Genomic DNA, 23,996 nt, shown 5'->3' with positions numbered 1-23,996 from the left:
ATTCTGATGTAGCAACATGCAGGCAGAGGCATAACTAGCACCACACACACACACATTCCCTTTTTCTGATACTTCAAATTAGGTGGTTTTGTGGCTGCACTTGTTATGGGTTTGAAGATCCTGATGGCCACATTTTTTATGAACCTTGCAAGATGGGGTCCAAGGGTGTGAGGGTCACCAAGGGGAGGCAAGAGGATGGTTGTGAACATTAAGGTGCCCAAAAGTTTTGCTGGGGGGGGGGGCATGATTTGTAGTTACACAGCTGTATGCACAGGCTATATAAATAAAAAATAATAATAAATAATAATAATAATTGCACAGCATCCGCTGAATGTTAGCTAACTGACCGTTTTGTATATAAGATGATTGTTAAAACTCTTATAAACAACCTTGATCTTTATAGCAGATGTAGAGTTTGCAATATCCCTGAAGGAGTAAATCAGTCTTTTACTCACCTTCCGAGTTTGCATCTTTTCTGTCCGCCTCCTAAAAGCCACATAAGGATCACTGGTGCTGGAGCCATCCCGCTTCTCCTGTTTCACTGCTGGTATAAGGGAAGAGCCTCGGGAGTTTTTCCTTTTCTTTATCCAATAGTCATACACTTCCGTTATCACCTCATCATCTTCCTTCAGCAACAGCTTGGCCTCTTGGAGATTAACAGGCTGAAATGGAGAACAACTATTACATTTAAGCCATTCAAAAAATTATTTACAGCAAATACAAGTCAAGTCTTAGTAAAGTGTGCTTTTTGTTAGGTTTGTGTTTGTGAAAGCTCTCGAATAGATTTTAAAAGCAGAGTTTGAAATCAGGAAGAGATCTCATTGAGAAGTGTACACCTGTGTATGACTTTGCCTTGCATTTTCTAAAAGTAACAATGCAATGCTCAGTGTTGATGCTGTAGCATTCTGCTGTAGCCGCTGGAACTGTGAACATTTCTAGCGGCGAGTGTATCAACACTGAGCATTGCAGTATTAGTTTACCTGCCCATCCGGCAATCTAGCTCAGAAGCCTCACCTTGATAAAGAGATCATAGGTATCTCAAAAAGTTGGAATGATCTTGATTGCACATTATTAATGTCAAGTGCCAATTCCAGAGTTAGATGAAGGATTACTTTGTGAAAGGGGTGACATCATGCACCGGAAGAATTGTGCACCAAAACTTGTATAGCTTTGAGGAGTGTGGGGTGAGTATGATTTGCTACTTGGGCGAGATACAGTCCATATTGGTGTTCATGGGCGGTAGTTGGCTAGCTGCTCTTTTTTTCTAATATTAAACCACTTTAGACTCCGTCATATTTGGCCAGTCTTTGGGCTACGAGTCTCTGCCTATGCTTTTTCTTATTGTGTGTGTGCTTCACAGGTATTCAAAGCAGAACGCAAAGTACCATCTCTGTGGCTGGCATTACTTATCATTGTGCTCTTCTATGCAATACAAAGCTATTTAATTCCCCCACAAATGTTAACAGCCCAAACTTAATTAGTGCATCAAAGAAAATTATATTACATCTAATATGACCTGCCAGATCAATAAACAATGTTGGGGGAGGGAAGGCTCTATATTCACTAATTCTCAGCCCAATCTCAGCTGAGCATTTTCCAGCGGGTGTATGAGGCTTTGTGAATCTTTCCAATCAAAACAGTAGATGTAAACAAAATTCTGTGAATACATAAAAAAAAAAATATCTAAATGCTTATAAATAAAACAAAAAGATAAAAAACCTCACTAAGCATTCCATGAAATGAATAGCTTATTCCCTTTTAAACAATACCAGTTGCCTGGCAGCCATCTGAGTGCAGTGATGTCTGAATCACACATCAGAAACAAGCATGCAGCTAATCTTGTCAGATCTGACAAAGTCAGAAACACCAGATCTGCTGCATGCTTGTTCAGGGTCTATGGCTGAACGTATTAGAGGCAGAGGATCAGCAGGATCAGCAGGATAGCCAGGCAACTGGGATTGCTTAGGGCTCTTTCACATTAGACAACGCAAGCAGCAGCCGTTCTCCTGCACGCGTTGTCTGCCTGCGGCGTGTCATCGGGTATCTGCGGTGCGACGCAATCAGCGGCAGTAGATGGTAATTAAACCTGACGGAAAACGCCGGCTCGCGGGTGCGTTGGAGGAAAAACTGCGCCCAGGTGCGTCGGAACCGCAAAGCATCGAAACGCAGCGTTGAGTGTGAAAGGTAAAATGAAAGTCTATGGACTTTCATCTTACCTTGGTTAACGCAAACGGCTGCCGTTTGCGTTAACGCACAAAGTCTGCCCTAATGTGAAAGAGCCCTTAAAAAGAAATCAGCATGGCAGCCTCCATATCTCCCTGGCTTCAGTTTAAAGAAATTCCAAGGTGAAACAAGTGTAGTAAACAGTGTACATACTCGAATAAATAATGTTATCCAGATGAGGACTCCATCCCCCATTCGGTCTCACACTGCTCACTTTATTTGTAATTACCCCAGGCAAGGCCTCGACCCACCTTGGGTGACCTTTGAACCAGATCTAGTACTGCAGTGCCTGCGCTGTCCGCACAGACTACATCATGTGCATTCAAAGTTTGACTCTAAAGGATGCGCGGCCACGCTCCTGACAGCCAACTGACCGCAGCGTGCCCTCTTACAGCCCTGGAAGCCTACTGTACTGTACCTACTGTGTAACACGATGTAACGGTTCGAAAAGCGCCTACTAGGTTTAGTTCAAAAGTCTCGAGGTGGGTTTGGGCCTAATTACAAATAAAGTGAGCAGTGCGGGACAAAACGGGGAAGCAGTCTTTATATGGATGACATTATCTATACAAGTATGTACACTTTACAACACTTATCTCACCTCAAAATTTCTTTTATAATTATTATCTGTGCTCTGGTGCTGTCTGCTTCATGCTGTAGCTCAAGAAGTCTCCGTTTAATCCTAAGCGATTTAAAACAGAACTACACTTATCACAAATACCGTGTCTAGAACAGATACCCTGCATTTCTGTATCAGAAAAATATATACCCCAGTAAAAGTGGTTCCTGGTTTGAAACAAAAAAAAATCCTTTCTTTGAACTTTCCCTGGGCTATGGTCACATGTGCCTACTGGCAGCTACTTTTTCAGAGATGCATGCTGGGAGAGAAATCCAATAACAAATGGTGAAGTTCTCTCCTAGTACGCACTGTATTTTGATTTTGTATTCAGGTCTGCTTTAATGGTGCAACACAAACAATAAGCACACTTACCTGTTGACCACTGCCCTTTTCTAACCGGTCAATCATTTCTTCAAACTGGAGAGGAGTTATTTCCAGTTTCTTTTTAAGCTTGTTCACAAAGACCTCATCCTCAGAATCCATGTCATAATCCGGCTGTTCCGCATCCAAACTAAAAGCTAAAATGGACACAAAAATTACAAGCCTGCAACAGGAAATCTTCAACAGTTAATTTATTTTAAAGAGAACCCGAGGTGTGTTTAAAGAATGTTATCTGCATACAGAGGCTGGATCTGTCTATACAGCCCAGCCTCTGTTGCTATCCCAAACCCCACTAAGGTCCCCTTGCACTCTGCAATCCCTCATAAATCACAGCCGTGCTGTGAGGCTGTGTTTACATCTGTAGTGTCAGTTTCGGCTGCTCCCCCGCCTCCTGCATAGCTCCTGTCCCTGCCCCCGTCCCTTCCCTCCAATCAGCAGGGAGGGAAGGGATGCAGGCGGGGAATGGAGTTCTGCAGGAGGCGGGGAGAGCAGCACACTGACACTATAGAGATAAACACAGCCAGCTCTGACAAGCTGTTTGTCAGCAGCGTGGCTGTGATTTATGAGGGATTGCAGAGTGCAGGGGGACCTTAGGGGGGTTTGGGATAGCAACAGAGGCTGGGCTGTATAGGCAGATCCAGCCTCTGTATCCAGATAATATTCTTCAAACCCACCTCGGGTTCTCTTTAAAGAGGAAAAGAAAAAACACTACATTTATGAAGACATTAAAAATAGGGAGAATATGAGCTAAAGGGATTAACCAAATCAAACTACATACAGTAACACACACACACTTTGCAGCCTTACTTACCTTTTGCACTGCTTCTACCCACTAAGCAGTTACATCTCACTGCTCGTTACACCTACAGCCCAAAGTGACTAGGCTGAAAACTTTGCAATAGCCAGACTACAATGTGGAATGTAAATGCAATTCTTAAGGTGGCCAATAATGATCCAATTGCTAACAAAAAATGATTTGAGCGATAAGAGACTTCTGATCTGAAGTGAAATATCGTAATACATTGTTCACTACATTAGCAGCAAACCAATCTTTGCTTACTATCACAACCGACAAGAAAATCCAATTTTTGGTTCAACGAAAATCCAATCGGACGACTGTTTTTCATAAAGGTTTGTAATCATTTGTGCCCATCAACGGAGATTACCAATCGGATTACATAAATCGATGAGAGATTGCACACCACTTGATTGAGGTGCAAGGACCCATATAAGTAATGTAGCAATTAAATCCAAAAGGTCCGCACACTCACAGAATAAACTTCCAAGTTTTTATTCAGACAATGTGACAATGTTCCATTCCAACGACCAACGATTCGTTTCGGGGCCCCGTGGGGTCCCCTTTGTCAAGGCAACACAAACAGAATGGTTCTGTTTGTGTTGCCTTGACAAAGGGGACCCCACGGGGCCCCGAAACGAATCGTTGGTCGTTGGAATGGAACATTGTCACATTGTCTGAATAAAAACTTGGAAGTTTATTCTGTGAGTGTGCGGACCTTTTGGATTTGATTACCAATCGGATTACATCCTATCAGAATTAATTATCACTCAAACGATTTTTTGCTAGAAGTTGGATGGTTAGAGGCAAGGCAAACATGTAAGGCTGCATACAGTGCCAACATACAGTTTGATCTTTACAATTTTACTTTATGGCTACTTTAAATGAACCCATCTGATAAGAATGTATATCCATTTCAGTGCGCACCCATTTCAGTGTGCCTAGTCTTAATAAAGCCCATCTTTCGTGACCTTTAATCACATGCGGAGGTCAGTAATTCCACAGAAAGTCAGCAGATTGGATGTGCAACTTACGCTGTATGTGAATGAGCTGCTTTGGCATCTTGAATTCCCCTGGGTACACAGATTCATAATAGGCGATGTTGCTTTCTGCCTCCGGGACTGGAATAACCATGTTATCCCGCTTCTCTCCATATACCTGCAGTGCTGAAATGGCTCGCTGGAGATGATGTTCCTAGGAAACACAACAGATAATACTGCATTGGTATTTCAGATCATGCTTCATATTCGGAACAATAATTTGAGGGCAATACTCCATTACACTGAATATTTCCTGGCACGATCTATTGTTTGCAAGCTTGTTTCAACCCAAGAAGCTAAAAGCAAAAGCACAATCTTATCACTGGAAATGTTGATAATTTGTAAATACCTTTACTGTACCTTTACTGAATACAGCAGAATCCCTTTAGCGTAAACTCCAAGGGACCAGGAAAAGTAGTTTAATATATCAGAAATTCACCATTTCAGAATTGGTGATACGTTGTATATTCTTACAGACGCATTTGCTGGGACCTGAGAACTGAGTTTACTATATCGAGATTCTACTATATAATAAAAAAACAGCAGTACCATTAGAGAACTCTGTCAGTAATCATTTTATATCATATTAGTTGACCCAAGCCCACTTAGAAACAAGCTCTATGTCTGCTATTGCACAGTGCGCATGCACCCATCTGCCCGCACACACGCCGCCCCGGCTCACTGGCCCCGTCCTGTCTGAATGGCTGTCTGGGTCCGTGCTGCGCACATGCGCAGTAGCAAAAAGCACAGACCCAGCTACACAAAGACAGGCACACAGGGGTTTTATTATAGAGGAAAAATAGATACGCTGCACACTGCTCAGGACAACTATATGTCTAATGCAGCGCCACACAGTTTTATACACACGCATGTAGGAAAAAAACACCTTTCCGGTCTGGCTCTACAAAACGTTAAACTTTATTTCAGAATGTAACCGTTTCTTACTGCAATAGTTTCTACACATCTTCCTAAATGAGAATTCCATGATATGTTAGAGGGAGAATGTCATCTATTTTAGGCAAGAGAGAAAATTTAGCTAGAGATTTGATTTGAATCAAAAAGCTCTTCTCTAGTGACAATCTGTAAGCATAGCAGAGCCTCACATAAGACACAATATTGTCGTCCATTCTGCTAACAGAACAGCAGTCAATTATTTAATTTCGTTTTACTAGATAAAGGTTGTGATTTCTGAAAATAAGAGCAATGCTTCCACAATACTTTATTTATGCTTCATGCAGCGTTTGCATTTATAGGTCATGCTGGATATTGAGTGTGTGAGTAAGACAGAATTCTTGCATTTGCCACTTCTCTGAATAGCACACAAAAATTTTTAAGACCCGGTCCACTCGGACGGTTACACGGCAGTAAACAACAGCCACGGCGCTCTTTGTTTAATCGCTGTCCATTCAGATGACTGGACAGCCAATCGGCAGAATAGCTTTACCATCATTTGCGCAAACACTGCGTTTCTATCCCGAAATTCCCCGCCCCACCCAATCTTGGATGCAACAGGTCGCATCCAGGATTGTTTACCGCCGCAGTTCCATGCCCCCCCCCCCCCCCTCCCTGCAGGGGTGAAAATGGCTGCACGCTGGGAAGCACCGCTGAAAGACGGCAAATACCTTTTTGCACGCTTACAGAAATGAATTCAGAACGCCAGGCTACTGCGGTTGGCTGATTCAGACACCCATCTGAACCAAACCTATTCCTGAAGAAATTTCTAGACATAACACAAAGCAAAAAAAAAACTAGATACATTCACTTATAATTGCTACACCAACTGATGCAGCTAGATAAATATTTATATCAGTCGATACCTACAATGAAGTTCCCCCAGCAGAAACTCTCCATGTACACATCCAGCAGCCTGGAACTAAATTGATTTGCACACAGCTAGTCATACCTACACCTTCTCTCTAGATCTCTACTGCCATAGCAAAGCACTCAACTCCTAGCTATACAGGCACAGATCTATTTGGCAATGAGCGATCCCACCAAAATCAATCCTCTGGGAATACTATGCTTGGTGTGATTTGCCTTCTTAAAACATAAGAAACTTGAGATAATTCAGCTTTAACCACTTCCCGACCGCCTAACGCACAGAGGCGGCCGGGAAGTGGAGCCCTGAAGGACCGGCTCGCCCACAGAGGCGGCGGTCCTTCTAAAGGCATGGGCGGAGCGATCGCGTCATCCATGACGCGATCCTCCGCCGGCGCCTGTCACCGCTCGCTCGCCGCAACATCCCGCCGGCTATACGGAAGCGCCGGCGGGATGTTAACCCCGCGATCGCCGCATACAAAGTGTATAATACACTTTGTAATGTTTACAAAGTGTATTATACAGGCTGCCTCCTGCCCTGGTGGTCCCAGTGTCCGAGGGACCACCAGGGCAGGCTGCAGCCACCCTAGTCTGCACCCAAGCACACTGATTTCCCCCCCCCCCCGCCCCAGATCGCCCACAGCACCCATCAGACCCCCCCCCCCCTGCCCACCCCCCAGACCCCTGTTTGCACCCAATCACCCCCCTAATCACCCATCAATCACTCCCTGTCACTATCTGTCAACGCTATTTTTTTTTATCCCCCCCTGCTCCCTGCCCCCTCCTGATCACCCCCCACCCCTCAGATTCTCCCCAGACCCCCCCCCCCCCCCCCAGACCCCCCCCCCCTGTTTACTGTATGCATCTATCCCCCTGATCACCTGTCAATCACCTGTCAATCACCCGTCAATCACCCGTCAATCACCCCCTGTCACTGCCACCCATCAATCAGCCCCTAACCTGCCCCTTGCGGGCAATCTGATCACCCCCCCCACACCAATAGATCGCCCACAGATCCGACATCAGATCACCTCCCAAATCCATTGTTTACATCTATTCTCTCCTCTAAACACCCACTAATTACCCATCAATCACCCATCAATCACCCCCTATCACCACCTGTCACTTTTACCTATCAGATCAGACCCTAATCTGCCCCTTGCGGGCACCCAATCACCCGCCCACACGCTCAGATTGCCCTCTGACCCCCCCTTATCAATTCACCAGTGCATTAATTACATCTGTTCTTCCCTGTAATAACCCACTGATCACCTGTCAATCACCTGCCAATCACCTATCACCCATCAATCACCCCCTGTCACTGCCACCCAACAATCAGCCCCTAACCTGCCCCTTGCGGGCAAACTGATCACCCACCCACACCAATAGATCGCCCGCAGATCCGACATCAGATCACCACCCAAGCGCAGTGTTTCCATCTATTCTCTCCTCTAAACACCCACTAATTACCCATCAATCACCCCCTATCACCACCTGTCACTGTTACCCATCAGATCAGACCCTAATCTGCCCCTTGCGGGCACCCAATCGCCCGCCTACACGCTCAGATTGCCCTCAGACCCCCCCCTTATCAATTCGCCAGTGCAATATTTACATCTGTTCTCCCCTGTAATAACCCACTGATTACCTGTCAATCACCTATCAATCACCCATCAATCACCCCCTGTCACTGCCACCCATCAATCACCCCCTGTCACTGCCACCCATCAATCACCTGCTGTCACTGCCACCCATCAATCAGCCCCTAACCTGCCCTTTGCGGGCAAACTGATCACCCACCCACACCAATAGATCGCCCGCAGATCCGACATCAGATCACCACCCAAGCGCAGTGTTTCCATCTATTCTCTACCCTAAACACCCACTAATTACCCATCAATCACCCCCTGTCACTGCTACCTATCAGATTAGACCCCTATCTGCCCCTAGGGCACTCAATCACCCGCCCACACCCTCAGAATGCCCTCAGACCCCAGCCCTGATCACCTCGCCAGTGCATTGCTTGCATCTATTCCCCCCTCTAATCACACCTTGAGACACCCATCAATCACCTCCTGTCACCCCCTAGCACACCTACCCATCAGATCAGGCCCCAATTTGCCCCGTGTGGGCTCCTGATCACTCGGCCAAACCCTCAGACCCCCTTCCGATCACCTCCCCAGTGCATTGATTGCATCTATTTTCCCCTCTAACCACCCCCTGAGACACCCATCAATCACCTCCTGTCACCCCCCTAGCACTCCTATCCATCAGATCAGGCCCAATACAACCTGTCATCTAAAAGGCCACCCTGCTTATGACCGGTTCCACAAAATTCGCCCCCTCATAGACCACCTGTCATCAAAATTTGCAGATGCTTATACCCCTGAACAGTCATTTTGAGACATTTGGTTTCCAGACTACTCACGGTTTTGGGCCTGTAAAATGCCAGGGCGGTATAGGAACCCCACAAGTGACCCCATTTTAGAAAAAAAGACACCCCAAGGTATTCTGTTAGGTGTATGACGAGTTCATAGAAGATTTTATTTTTTGTCAAAAGTTAGCGGAAATTAATTTTTATTGGTTTTTTTTCACAAAGTGTCATTTTTCACTAACTTGTGACAAAAAATAAAATCTTCTATGAACTCGCCATACACCTAACGGAATACCTTGGGGTGTCTTCTTTCTAAAATGGGGTCACTTGTGGGGTTCCTATACTGCCCTGGCATTTTAGGGGCCCTAAACCGCGAGGAGTAGTCTAGAAAACAAATGCTTCAAAATGACCTGTGAATAGGACCGTTGGGCCCCTTAGCGCACCTAGGCTGCAAAAAAGTGTCACACATGTGGTACCGCCGTACTCAGGAAAAGTAGTATAATGTGTTTTGGGGTGTATTTTTACACATACCCATGCTGGGTGGGAGAAATTTCTATGTAAATGGACAATTGTGTGTAAAAAAAATCAAACAATTGTCATTTACAGAGATATTTCTCCCACTTAGCATGGGTATGTGTAAAAATACACCCCAAAACGCATTATACTACTTCTCCTGAGTACAGCGGTACCACATGTGTGGCACTTTTTTACACCCTAAGTACGCTAAGGGGCCCAAAGTCCAATGAGTACCTTTAGGATTTCACAGGTCATTTTGCGACATTTGGTTTCAAGACTACTCCTCACGGTTTAGGGCCCCTAAAATGCCAGGGCAGTATAGGAACCCCACAAATGACCCCATTCTAGAAAGAAGACACCCAAAGGTATTCCGTACGGAGTATGGTGAGTTCATAGAAGATTTTATTTTTTGTCACAAGTTAGAGGAAAATGACACTTTGTGAAAAAAAACTATTAAAATCAATTTCCGCTAACTTGTGACAAAAAAATAAAAACTTCTATGAACTCACCATACTCCTAACGGAATACCTTGGGGTGTCTTTTTTCTAAAATGGGGTCATTAGTGGGGTTCCTATACTGCCCTGGCATTTTAGGGGCCCTAAACCGTGAGGAGTAGTCTTGAAACAAAAATGACCTGTGAAATCCTAACTCATTGGACTTTGGGCCCCTTAGTGCAGTTAGGGTGCAAAAAAGTGCCACACATGTGGTATCGCCGTACTCGGGAGAAGTAGTACAATGTGTTTTGGGGTGTATTTTTACACATACCCATGCTGGGTGGGAGAAAAACCTCTGTAAATGACAATCTTTTGATTTTTTTACACACAATTGTCCATTTACAGAGGTATTTCTCCCACCCAGCATGGGTATGTGTAAAAATACACCCCAAAACACATTGTACTACTTCTCCCGAGTATGGCGATACCACATGTGTGGCACTTTTTTGCACCCTAACTGCGCTAAAGGGCCCAAAGTCCAATGAGTACCTTTAGGATTTTACAGGTCATTTTGAGAAATTTCGTTTCAAGACTACTCCTCACGGTTTAGGGCCCCTAAAATGCCAGGGCAGTATAGGAACCCCACAAATGACCCCATTTTAGAAAGAAGACACCCCAAGGTATTCCGTTAGGAGTATGGTGAGTTCATAGAAGATTTTATTTTTTGTCAAAAGTTAGCGGAAATTGATTTTAATTGTGTTTTTTCACAAAGTGTCATTTTCCGCTAACTTTTGACAAAAAATAAAATCTTCTATGAACTCACCATACTCCTAACGGAATACCTTGGGGTGTCTTCTTTCTAAAATGGGGTCATTTGTGGGGTTCCTATACTGCCCTGGCATTTTTGTAGGCCCTAAACCGTGAGGAGTAGTCTTGAAACGAAATTTCTCAAAATGACCTGTGAAATCCTAAAGGTACTCATTGGACTTTGGGCCCTTTAGCGCAGTTAGGGTGCAAAAAAGTGCCACACATGTGGTATCGCCGTACTCAGGAGAAGTAGTATAATGTGTTTTGTGGTGTGTTTTGTGGTGTATTTTTACACATACCCATGCTGAGTGGGAGAAATATCTCTGTAAATGGACAATTGTGTGTAAAAAAAATTAACAAATTGTCATTTACAGAGATATTTCTCCCACCCAGCATGGGTATGTGTAAAAATACACCCCAAAACACATTATACTACTTCTCCTGAGTACGGCAATACCACATGTGTGGCACTTTTTTGCAGCCTAACTGCGCTAAGGGGTCCAAAGTCCAATGAGCACCTTTAGGCTTTACAGGGGTGCTTACAATTTAGCACCCCCCAAAATGTCAGGACAGTAAACACACCCCACAAATGATCCCATTTTGGAAAGTAGACCCTTCAAGGTATTCAGAGAGGGGCATGGTGAGTCCGTGGCAGATTTCATTTTTTTTTTGTCGCAAGTTAGAAGAAATGGAAACTTTTTTTTTTTTTCTCACAAAGTGTCATTTTCCGCTTACTTGTGACAAAAAATAATATCTTCTATGAACTCACTATGCCTCTCAGTGAATACTTTGGGATGTCTTCTTTCCAAAATGGGGTCATTTGGGGGGTATTTATACTATCCTGGAATTCTAGCCCCTCATGAAACATGACAGGGGGTCAGAAAAGTCAGAGATGCTTGAAAATGGGAAAATTCACTTTTTGCACCATAGTTTGTAAACGCTATAACTTTTACCCAAACCAATAAATATACACTGAATGGTTTTTTTTTTTAATCAAAAACATATTTGTCCACATTTTTCGCGCTGCATGTATACAGAAATTTTACTTTATTTGAAAAATGTCAGCACAGAAAGTTAAAAAAAATCATTTTTTTGCCAAAATTCATGTCTTTTTTGATGAATATAATAAAAAGTAAAAATCGCAGGAGCAATCAAATAGCACCAAAAGAAAGCTTTATTAGTGACAAGAAAAGGAGCCAAAATTCATTTAGGTGGTAGGTTGTATGAGCGAGCAATAAACCGTGAAAGCTGCAGTGGTCTGAATGGAAAAAAAGTGGCCGGTCCTTAAGGGGTAGAAAGCCCTAGGTCCTCAAGTGGTTAAGTGAACATCAGTGGTTACCCACAATGCACCGCTACTAAATATGCAATTATCTCGATGTCTCTGAAGCCAGGCTTGCATCCAGAACCGCTAGTGCAGTGATCTGCAAACTTGGCCCCACAATGCATTTGCCTTTATGAATCACGACTATGGCTGTCAGACTCCTGCAATGCATTGTGGGACTTGTAGTTCCTTAAAGCTAATGGGAATCCACCTTAAAAAAAAAAAAAAAAGTCAGATACTCACCTAAGGAGAGGGAAGGCTCGGTCCTAATGAGACTTCCCTCTCCTCTCCCGATCCCGCTCAGGATCCCCCGCAGCAGTATTCGACCATTTCGGTCAAATACTGGCACTTCCGCCGCCGAAGGGAGGTTGCGGAAGTCCACTCGGGCTCCGGAAGACGGGCCGCTCCATACTACGTATGCGCGAGCGCCCTCTATGACGCACTCGCGCGTCTATGACCTACTTGCGCGTGCGCAGTATGGAGCCGCTGGCCTTCGGGAGCCCGAGTGCTCCCGAAGACTTCCGAAGTCCCCGCGGCGGTGGATTTGACCGGAGGATCCACCGGGCACCGGGATAGGGTAGGCTCATTAGGACTCAGAGACTTCCATCTCCTTAGGTGAGTATCTGACTTTTTTTTTTTAAAGATGGGGTTACATTAGCTTTAACAGCTGAAAAGCCAAGTTTGCAGATCACTGCGCTGGTGTTAGCACGCCTACAGCTTTCAATTTTACAGAGCCACATCAACCCCACATGTAGACAGCCCGTTTTGGAATTTCGGTCCTCCTTAAAGGATACCCCAACTGAAATGTGACATAATGAGATAGACATGTGTATGTACAGTGCCTAGCACACAGATAACTATGCGGTGTTCCTTTTTTTTAAAATTTTCTGCCTGAAAGAGTTAAATATAAAGGTATGCAAGTGGCTGACTCAGTCCCGACTCAGACAGGAAGTGACTACAGTGTGACCCTCACTGATAAGAAATTCCAACTATAAAACACTTTCCTAGCAGAAAATGGTTTCTGAGAGCAAGAAAGAGGTAAAAAAGGGGAATTTCTTATCAGGGAGGGTCACATTGTAGTCACTTCCTGTCTGAGTCAGGACTGAGTCAGCCACTTACATACCTGATATTTAACTCTTTCAGACAGATAAAGAAAAAAAGGAACACAGCATAGTTATCTGTGTGCTAGGCACTGTACATACACATGTCTAACTCATTATGTCACATTTCAGTTGGGGTATCCTTTAATACAATGAAAGGGCAATTTCTCTATGGGATAGGGCTTGGACCAGTACAACAGAGTAACCAAGCAGCTCAGGGTGAGAATTTGCATATTCAGTGGCAGTGCATTGTGGGTAACCACAGATGTTCACTTAATACTGAATTATCGCAAGTACCTTCTGTTTTAAGAAGGCAAATCACACCAAGCATTGTTTTTTAGCAGAAGGGTTTTCGGTCTTTTTTAGTCCTATACTTTCCTAGTGGTTTGGGTCCCCCGAGCTGTTTGGCTACTCTGAGAATACAACATATCCAGAGAAACTAGTTTTATTCTTCGCAACATATACAGCAGGCTCCCTGTGGAAATGTGATCACTCAGATCATGACACTGTCATACAAAGAATGAACCTGTTTGTGTACGCATGTATATTTAAAGGAAAGAAGATTTTGCAAAAAGCCTGCTTTAGGTACTTAAAGAAAACCTGTACTGAAAACTGTACTGTACCCCCTCAGTAGGGGGAAGCCTCTGGAACCTATTGAGGCTTCCCCCGTCCTTTTGTGTCCCACGGCGGTCTCGCTGCAGCCCCCGGAACGCACAGGCGACAAATCCGACAGCCTGTGCAATATTTACCTTTTCGGTCTCCAGCGGGGGCGCTGTTGCGGCTCTTCTGATGGTGATAGGTGAAAATAGCCGATCTCCGTCGGGTCCGCCCTACTGCGCAGGCGACTTGCGCCTGCGCAGTAGAGCGGCCCGACGGAGATCAGCTATTTTCGCTTATCTCTGTGGGAAGAGCGGATACTGCGCCTGCGCTGGAGCCAAAAGGTAAATATTTACATCACCGCCGCTCCGGGAGGATTTTCTCCGCCGCCGTGGGACCGAGGAGGACGGGAGAAGCCTCAATAGGATCCGGAGGCTTCCCTCACCTGAGGTGAGTACCCCCCAGGGGAGTTTTTTTTCATTACAGATTTTCTTTAAACAGACACTGAAGCGAAAAAACAATTGTGATACAATGATTTGTATGTGTAGTACAGCTAAGAAATAAAACATTCGGAGCAGAGACATAAGTCTAATATTCCAGTACAGGAAGAGTTAAGAAAATTAAGTTATCTATGCAAAAAAAAAAAGCCATTGAGCTCCACGACTTGAGTCGCAGAGAGCTCTGTCTTCTGAAGCTTATTATCTCAAGTGTCTGGCATTGTATTGTTTTTTTTCCTGCAGAGAACAGTTCACTGGCCTGCTCTGTAAAATAATTTAGAATGCTGAGTACTGTGTAAACTGCAAACATTAGAGAATTATGCAATGTTATTAAAAAAATAATAATAATAATATATATATATATATATATATATATATATATATATATATATATATATATAAATAGGACAATAATTTTTTTTTGGCTACCGATGTTCCAGTAATTATCCATACTACACAACCAATTCATTACATCATATTTTTTTTCTGCTTCAGTGTCTCTAAGTGCAGACCCTTGTGCGATTTTGAGCCTGAGTATATACACACCCTGCGTCCGTTACTACCCACAGACATGACAATTCCAAAATCGGGTACATTGAATCACCAATTAAAAAAAAAAAAGTCTACAAGGGCCGTCACCACATTCAATGACCAACAACATTTTATACCAGTGCATTATCAGACAAAGTATCATGTCAATGTTATACATAGTTTTAACGTGCAGAGTCCTATCGAAGTGTACATTAGATTTGTCATCTCTGTAAAGTGCAGTTTTGTCCTTTTTTTTTATTATTTAAAACTTTGAGAAAACACTGAAGCTTTGATAACTTTTCAAACAAACTATACAGAAAAATATATAAAATAAAAAATAAGCTGCATATTTATGAAAATCTATTTCTATGGAAGGATCAAACATTCTAGCTGAGAGCTGACAATGGTGGCAGGGCCTACTGTATATTGCCTGCTGCATTCGACAGCTGCTATTCTTCCTAAGTTAGCAGCTCACCAGTGTCCAGCAATAATGAGCATGCAAGGGAAGTCGCGGATATTGTGCAGTCAGATGGTGTGTATGATGTAGTTTAAACATTGCTCCAGTCCAGAGCATTCACGCACGTCGTGTGAAATGTACCTTCTGCTTGTGCTCACAGTATTCAACTGACATAATCAGTGTGGAAAAACACTACTTGTTTCTTTTTGCCTAGTACAGTACAGTCTCGGTTATATGGCACCGGCGGAGATCGACTGATCCCGGATAAATGTGCTTTATGGATGCTTGACAATCGATGTTAAAAATAGGCTTAGCTCATACAATGCTATACCCCACTCTATATACATACCATGAACTTTTTATTAAATGTTCAAATACAATAACAAAGTATATTAACCTTGGGAGAGCCGTGGAATCCTTTAAAGGAAATATCCTGGCACCCCCAAAAAAATAAATAAACTGACATTTACTTCCTCCAGCCGTCGGCCCGGGGTCCCCACCGGTGCAGAGACCAACCTCGCGAGGTTGTCCTCTACTGTGCCTGTGCAGTACACTGCACACTACGTGCGAATGATTGACAGCGGCAGGCGCAGTAGAGGACGGCCTCTGCACCAGCCAACAGCTGGGAGCGGAGCTGCTGCAAGGGAAATGTCGGCTGCAAGGGGATGGAGGAAGCCCCAGGTAAGGTGCCTGGACATTCTCTTGAAGCACAACAGAGCCCACAAACAGCCTAAGAAGTTGGACTTCACCAGTGTGAGTACTGCCTGCAATTTGTTCTGATTGGTTGAGACTTCTGGTTAGTTGAGTTCTTGATAACTTGGACTCTACTGTAATGATGTTTAATCAAAGTCTCATTTGTGTGTGGAAACTTTAATTTCGTGTGCACGGACCTTATTCCAATTCTGATACTACCAGTACAGATTTTGCACTTGACAGCTAAATAATCAACTGACCGGTATAAATTGTTATCCTTTTGCATACAATTGAGAACAAGAGCATACATGCTACTCTAAACTCGACCAAGGCAGCCTCAGTTGAGAATTGTGTGTAGAGGTGCCCAAAGTTCCAGAATGCCAGACCTTAGAAATCGTAGTGACCAGCACTGAAGTTTTGAAAAGGTTGATTTATTCACATCATTAAGTGAACATATCCAGCCAACATCCGATCTAGCTCAAGAATCTAATTATAGCTCAAAGGTATTTAAAGCCCTCAGCATACAGCAGAAATAAAAAAAGCACACCTAACACGCTGTATTGTGCATAGCTGCCAGGCTGGTGGACAACGGACTGTCGCCGTTTGGAACGCAGAAAGCGTTCTTTGTCAAGGAACACCAGATCTTTAAACAACAGTGACACCCCCCCCCCCCCCTCCCCTCCCCCCAAAAGCAGGTCTGTGGAGTCAGTACAAAAATCATCAGACTCAGAGGTTTATAATTACACAAACTCCGCCTCCCCAGATCAGAGGTTTGACTGGATTTGCCACCTGCTTGTTTCAGGTGTGATTCAGGCACTACTGATGCCAGAAAGATCAGCAGGACACCAAGCAACTGGTATTGTTTAAAGAGGACCTTAACTCTTGCACAGGACAGAAGGAAAACAGAGAAATGCAGCCTGTATGTATTTAGAGAGTTTAGCCTGTTTAATTTCCTCTCATCTTTGTCTAATCACAAGTTGTAATTCGATCTCTCCCCTGTTTCACCTGATTGCCATGGCAGATAAGCCAATCTGAAAGCACAGGATGTTAACAATATGTCTGCTTCCATAAAAGCAGAAAATGGAAACACTGCAGATTTATATCAGCTGTAAGAAAAAACTTTTTCTTAAAATGTTATGCTGTGGTGTATCTTTTAGTGCAGAGAGTAAGTTCAGGTCCACTTTAAAAGGAAATAAATATGGCAGACTCCATGTCCCGCTCACTTCAAATGTCCTTCCGTGGTTTATTTGCCCCAAGCCCTTTGTTTTATTATGATTGGGCTGTAAATGACCAATCCCACTGAGAATGGCTGACTAGAAAGCATTGAACCATACACAGAATGGCAAGAGTTCAACATTACTGTTCTTCAGCATAGCAAGCTAGATAAGAAAGCACAAGTCTGCACAGATGGCTTTACTACAGCCAGACACTGCAGTACACAAACAGTAATCCATCATACCCAATAAACTGTCAAGCAAAAAACACATCCATTGCCTCAGTTCTACAGATATGATAAAATAATCTGTGCATGTCGTAGTCCAAGGAATAGAGGTTCTAAAGGTATCTCAGGCAGTTCACAACACTAATAAGGATTCCATTATCTTTTTGGGGCATACAACAGAAAAAATACTGCAGATTTACTTAGATTGCATAGAAGCAGAATTAAGCAGGCCACTCACTCATCTGTCTTCCCCAGCAAATTCAATCATTGATCGAATGCAACCCTTGCTTGAGCCAGATATGAACATAGTGGAATTGCACAAAAATCAGTGTCACTGCCGTTACATGCGCGCACACACCTGCAGCAGGAACTTATCTTTAATGATTCCAGGGAAGCCTGGATTTATTACAAATATGTTTATCTTAATGTGTATGCACATACATGACTGCAATCACATCCATGTCAAAACCAGAAGAAAAAAATTCCTCATTCATTGGGGGTTCACAGAGCGGCTTTGGACATTTAAAGATAATCTGTAACAAAAAAATTGCCTCGGGAGGGGGAAGCTTCTGGATTCTAATGAGGCTTCCTCCGTCCTCTTCACCCTCTGGGATCCGGCGCTGGCAGCCCACAAACAGCAGCGATGTTAATATATACCTTTTGCACAGGCGAGTTGCCTGAGCAGTAGAGCAGATCCGATTCGGCTATTTCCACTGGAGCCCATCAGAAAGCCGCTACTGCGCCTGCGCAGGAGCATGTAATGTAAATACTTCAGCTGCTACTTCACCTCATTCAAAATACTTGTTGGCTGATTTTTGGTGGGCTGCCAGTGGTGGACCCTGAAGGGTGAAGAGGACGAAGAAGACTCATTAGGATCCAGAGGCTTCTCCTTCCCTTGGCAAGTACCCCTCCCCGGTTTTTTGTTTTTTTTATACAGATTATCCTAAAATATACAAAGCCACTCTGTGAACCCCAGAAATACATTTTTGGCACCAATCCCACTAATAAACAGAGCCAACCTCAAATGTTAGACACAAGCTGTAATTTTTCATGTTGTATTACTTGCCGAGCTCCTGGTGTTTATCCAGCCATAGCATGATGATGATGTTTGCACCATGGTTATTATTCACCATGAGCTAATTCTGCAAGGTTCCCACCCCACCACAACAAGTTTTACCCATCCTATTTTCCTAATGAACCAGAAAGTTACAAAAGCAGAATCCACTACACTTGCTTCACTAGCAATAAGCAGGCCAAACACAGTGGAATGGCCAATATACACCAGAAGGCTACTATATACAGTATAGTGGTATATACCATGTAGGGTAGGAATTGATCACTACCAATTGAATTCTAATCAGATAGGGATCAATTGGCTTGGCCTACTGGGTCATAATCGACACATGAAAGGGCAGCTCTGCACACCAACAATCAGCTGTTGCATCCTCCTCTTTCCACTGGAGGAATATAAAGACAAACACCTTATCTGAAGACCTTCCTGAAGCCAATTTATGCATCTGTAATTTCCTGCCTGGCAACAGAAATTCCAACAAAATGCGACAGCTGGACTGCTTGCAAATTCTCTCAGTTGCATCAGCATGCAGAGCCTCTTATAGGCAAACAGAACCCATTGCATTCAAAACAGATGCTACACATCTGCACTAATAACCCTAACCTCTAATTAAAGGGGAAAAAAAACATGCAAACGTGTATACCTGGCAGCAGCTGGCCATAACATAGAACTTAATTAGAGGTTAGGGTTATTAGTGCAAATTTGCAGCATGTTTTGAATGCAACAGGGCTCTCCACACATACGCTGGTAACCATTCAGATGCAGCCTGATCTCAGATGCACTGCCATTTCTCTATGTTGTCTACAAAAAAAATAATTTACATTACGGCTAACAGCTCTCAGGTTATACTTATTGGAGTATCCAACAGTAGAGAACGGATTTCTGGAGCAACTCATTTATATAGTAAAACTTCAAACTTTTAATTCACATCTTCATAAAAAAAATGGCAGGTAGTACAAGACAAGCAATACTTATCAGATCCCACTTAAGGTTAAAGCGGACCCAAACGAAACATTTTTTTTTTCAAAATATTTAGCTGCACCACTCTGACACATACAAAGATAAATAAACACTCCTTCAAGCCTATGAGCATTTCAGTGCATGCTTTTCACCCTTCTCTTTTCATAACTAGCGTTATACAGGTGGCAGCCATTACTTCTGAGCTTAGTAGGAGGTTTTATGCTGGGCATACACTGATGCCTTTATGCGCCGGTGTTGTGTCCGATTACGCTGCCTGTTGATTTGCGCTGCCCCGCATGCGCAGTAGGAGACTATATAAAATACTAAATATCTCTGCTCCCACACCTCTTACACTCCTCAAATTTTCAGTGTAGGGAGGGAACCCCCAGAACGACCTCTATGCCAAATTGCAGCCCCTGAGACCCGCTGGTTCCCAAGATAGGTTTCTGTAATCTATGTCCTGAACCAGCGGGGGTTTCAGGGGCTGCAATTTGGTAGAGGTCGTTCTGGGGGTTCCCTTCCTACCCTAAAAATTTGGGGAATGTAAGAGGTGTTGGAGCGGAGATATTTCGTATTTTACCTCCAGCAGCATCATTAACTTCACACTGAGCATGCGTGCTACTCAGTGTGGAAGGGAGCTTCCGAGCTGCACAATCAGACATAACACCGGATCGAGCCGCTTGGTCGATTCCAGCGCGTCCTCGTGCTTCTTATCCGGCGCTTCTTATCTGCCGCTCGTTTTCTTCCATTCTCCGCCTGAGGGGAACAAGCGCGGAATCAATTCGGCGCAGTGATCGGACACGTCGGAAATTATCAATCGAGCCATCAGCGGCTCGATTGATAAGAAGAAACTCACCGTGTATGCCCAGCATTAGATCATGGGTGTGTTTGTCATCAGCTACCCTCCCTCACAGGGGGCGTAGTCTATGTGAAATCTCACAAAAGCTGAGATCACCTCCCCTGTGACATAATCAGTAGCAGCCTGTGTTTTTTTTTTAATATATATTTTATCTCCTCCACCAGTCTGCCGGATTCTGTCCCTGCAATATGAAAGGAAGGGGAGGGGTTCCTCCAATAAATGTAGAATATTTTATATTTGTCATCATGCAGCTGAAAAAAAGGCTGCTATTTATTATTCAAAGTTAGAAAATAGATTTTATTTCTAAAATCTTGTATTTTTCATTTGGGTCCACTTTAAGCAGCATAAAGTGCAAAGTTGTACAAGGGGTGCGAAGGCTGGTTTGGTCGACGATCGTTTCGCCCCTCGATTAGGGCTTATTCAAGACCATGCGACACATGTGACCAAGACACATGGTCTTGAAATAGCCCTAATCGAGGGACAAAATGATCGTCGACCAAACCAGCCTCCACACCCCTTGTACAACTCTGCACTTTATGCTGCTTAAAGCGGATCCGAGATGAAAAACTAACTATAACAAGCAACTTATCTATATCTTATCTTAAGTTTAGATGGTTTACACAGAAAATCTGGCTGCATACAGCTTCAACAGTTTCTGATGATTCATATCTGTGATACAATGAGAGCGGCCATGTTCTGTTTGTCATCATTCCACAGGTAATCTACAACTGCATCTCCACCCCTCAGCCTGTGAAAAATTCACTCCCCCTCCACTCTGAAATATCTGGCTAGTAACCTCCTCCTGCCCAGACTGAGCTCCCATAAGCCCTTGCTACATGGGTCTGAGTGCCTTGGCGTTTTGGAGAAGCTGTGGGCGAGGCTTGTTTAGTTTACAGGGAATTAAGAGTATTAAAACAAACCATAAAAGTATTTGGCTTGAGGAATGCCCTATAAACTATAGGAAAGTAAAAGTTCATCTTGGATCCACTTTAACCTGCAGTGGGATGTGATAAGTATTGTTTGTCTTTTACTACCTGCCATTTTTTTTATAAAGATGTGAATTAAAAGTTTGAAGTTTTATTCTATAAGTGAGTTGCTCCTGGAATCCATTCTCTACTGTTGGACACTGTATCATGGATATCTGCAAACACCAGATGTTACACAGCATTATAAGCTGCAAGGCAGTATACTGGTGTGCACTCTCTGTTCTCTTTGTTGATCTATTAAACTTATTAGAGGTTAGAGTCCCTTCCAAACAGGATGACCTCACTGCGAAGGAAGGGTCTAGTACAGAATACGTTGCATGCAAACTGTTTTGGAAGCTAACATCCTCCATTAGTCTTAATTTGTAGCATTTGTTTTGAATGCAAGGTGTGCAGTTTTGCCTATGGAAAAAAAAAAAAAAAAGCTCTGCACGCCTGGGCTGGTTCAGATGCGACATGGCTTTACAATACGCTGCCTTTTCAGCCTGCTGTGTACAAAATTCTCTCAGCTGCCTGCACAAATCGTTCTGCAAACTCCTTTCTGAGCACCAGAAGTGTAAGGAGGGTAAACCATTTTAAGTTCTTTTAGAGCCTTGAATAACCATAGTCCACCATACCTGGAGGAACTACAGACACACACACACAGCCAGTCGGAGAGGCTTGTCACTCAGCATCTTTAAAAAAAAAAAAATCTAAAAACACAGTTACATGGGTTTCCCATTCTAAAAATAAACTCCTAGCATACACATCAAATTTTCTTTGATCAAAATGACTATTGATGATTTTTTGTGGATGACAATCCAGTGTGTCTACAGATGTTGCACCCCAGCGGCCTACTGCTTCAATAGTCAGCTAAGCTTAATATTACTGTGACTACTGCTATAGTAGTTCCCTTCCAGCTAGCAACTAGGTGCATCTGCTTAACCTCTCCCTCCCACACCACAGAACAGACTTTTGGCAGAGTTCTATGGCTTAATTGTTAGCGTCACCTAAAACAATCATTCCAAGCAACAAATCTCCAATTGTGTGTAAGCAGCTTTATCTGTAGAGTCAAGGTTATCCCAAAGCCGCCTTGTTTTGATTTTCAAACTGCGGCAAAAAGTGAAACAGAAAAACATAAATGAGTCACACTACTTTATCTACTTCATCTTATTATATTATAATTCACTGTAGAAATGACATATTCTGAATGTGAGTCACTACATTATGACAGTCAGCAGATCAGAGCAGAAATGCCTTGGCTTAAACGGAAAAAAATCCACTTTCGTTACAATGATGTAACAGTTGTCCAAATAACTGTGGAATGATTTAATGAAGAGTTTTAGTGATATGCAGCGATCATTTTAAGCTTCCAGCCATGCAAAGAAGTTTCTATTTATTACAATTCTATGAAAAGGATTACCTTATATACTTGCATATAAGCCTAATTTTTCGACACAAAAAATGCGCTGCAAAGTTACCTCCTTGGCTTATATGCGAGTCAGTGGAGCAGAACGGATGGTGGAGCAGGTTTTGTTACTGGCAGAGGAGCGTAAGCATATTGCACTAGTGATCCTGCTCTTGCCAGCTTGCAACCCATCCCATGGTGTGTAGAGTGCACTGCTCAGACTAAACATGTCCCATGGCTTATGGAGCTGAGCATCCAAGCAACGTGTCAGCGGTTGATTGGGGATACTTCCTGTGTGGCAATTGCTGTGTCCCATATCCATGATGGCATTTAGTGGCATCTTTAGACACAGATGTATCATCCTTGGGGCACATCTGGCTATGGGGAGAGAGGATTACCTGTACTGTGGCACATCTGGTACAGTGGAGGGGGCTAAACTCGGAGAGGGGGGCTTATACGCGAGTCAATCCCTTTTTCATGGTTTCTGAGGGGAAAGTGGGTACCTCGGCTCACATGCGAGTATAAACTGTACATTTGAAAGGATTGCTGTGAGAACTTACTGTTCATCTACTTCTGGAAAATCAGCCCTTTTCATTTTAAACACTTAAGGACCCAGGCTATTTGAGTCCTATGGGAAAAAAGCGCTATAGAAATGTTATTGTATTGTATTTTTTACCAATTTAGTGCACTGCAGCTTTAACTGTGTGCTGCAGAGCCATGCAACTAAGCTTGCAAGTATTTTTTTTTTATTACTCTGTTTTTGTTTTTTTTTAATAATAAACTTAACAACTTTTTATTTATTTTTCCCCTAATCCCTCCCTCCCCTCGATGGCCAATCAGAACGATCCTCTCTCACAGGCATCAGCCTGTAAGAGGGCATCGCGTTCGTAGCCTCTCCACGGCTGTCCCCAGTACATCATTGCATTAGATCGCAGCACTGTACAAGGAAAAGAAACAGCCTTTTTTTTTAATTTCAGTCTGCTAGCGGCGATAGCCACTGGCAGGCTGTTGCCGTCACTCAAGCGGTGATGCGCGCGCATCTGTGCGCATGCTCCCCTGTAAAACCCCGCCCCAGGACTTAACGCCAATCGGT

The 23,996-nt window shown here is 43.5% G+C and overlaps 1 protein-coding gene across 4 annotated transcripts in view; it reads right to left on the bottom strand.

Annotated features, from left to right (window-relative positions):
* Positions 1-23,996, bottom strand: part of EPC1 (enhancer of polycomb homolog 1) — a 124,391-nt gene that overhangs the window by 42,680 nt on the left and 57,715 nt on the right. For all 4 annotated transcript variants that reach the window (XM_068235772.1, XM_068235771.1, XM_068235770.1 and 1 more), the window contains 3 exons: positions 5,051-5,210; positions 3,212-3,357; positions 456-662 (listed from right to left, as the gene is read on the bottom strand). In XM_068235772.1, coding sequence (XP_068091873.1) covers positions 456-662; positions 3,212-3,357; positions 5,051-5,150 — 453 coding nt within the window. In that variant the 5' untranslated portion in view covers positions 5,151-5,210. The remainder of the gene's footprint in view (positions 1-455; positions 663-3,211; positions 3,358-5,050; positions 5,211-23,996) is intronic.

This window comes from Hyperolius riggenbachi, chromosome 5 (genome assembly GCF_040937935.1).
Source record: "Hyperolius riggenbachi isolate aHypRig1 chromosome 5, aHypRig1.pri, whole genome shotgun sequence".
In the NCBI taxonomy this organism is placed as follows: Eukaryota; Metazoa; Chordata; class Amphibia; order Anura; family Hyperoliidae; genus Hyperolius; species Hyperolius riggenbachi.
Note: the sequence above shows the minus strand (reverse complement) of the source record. Positions and strands in the feature narration are given on the sequence as shown.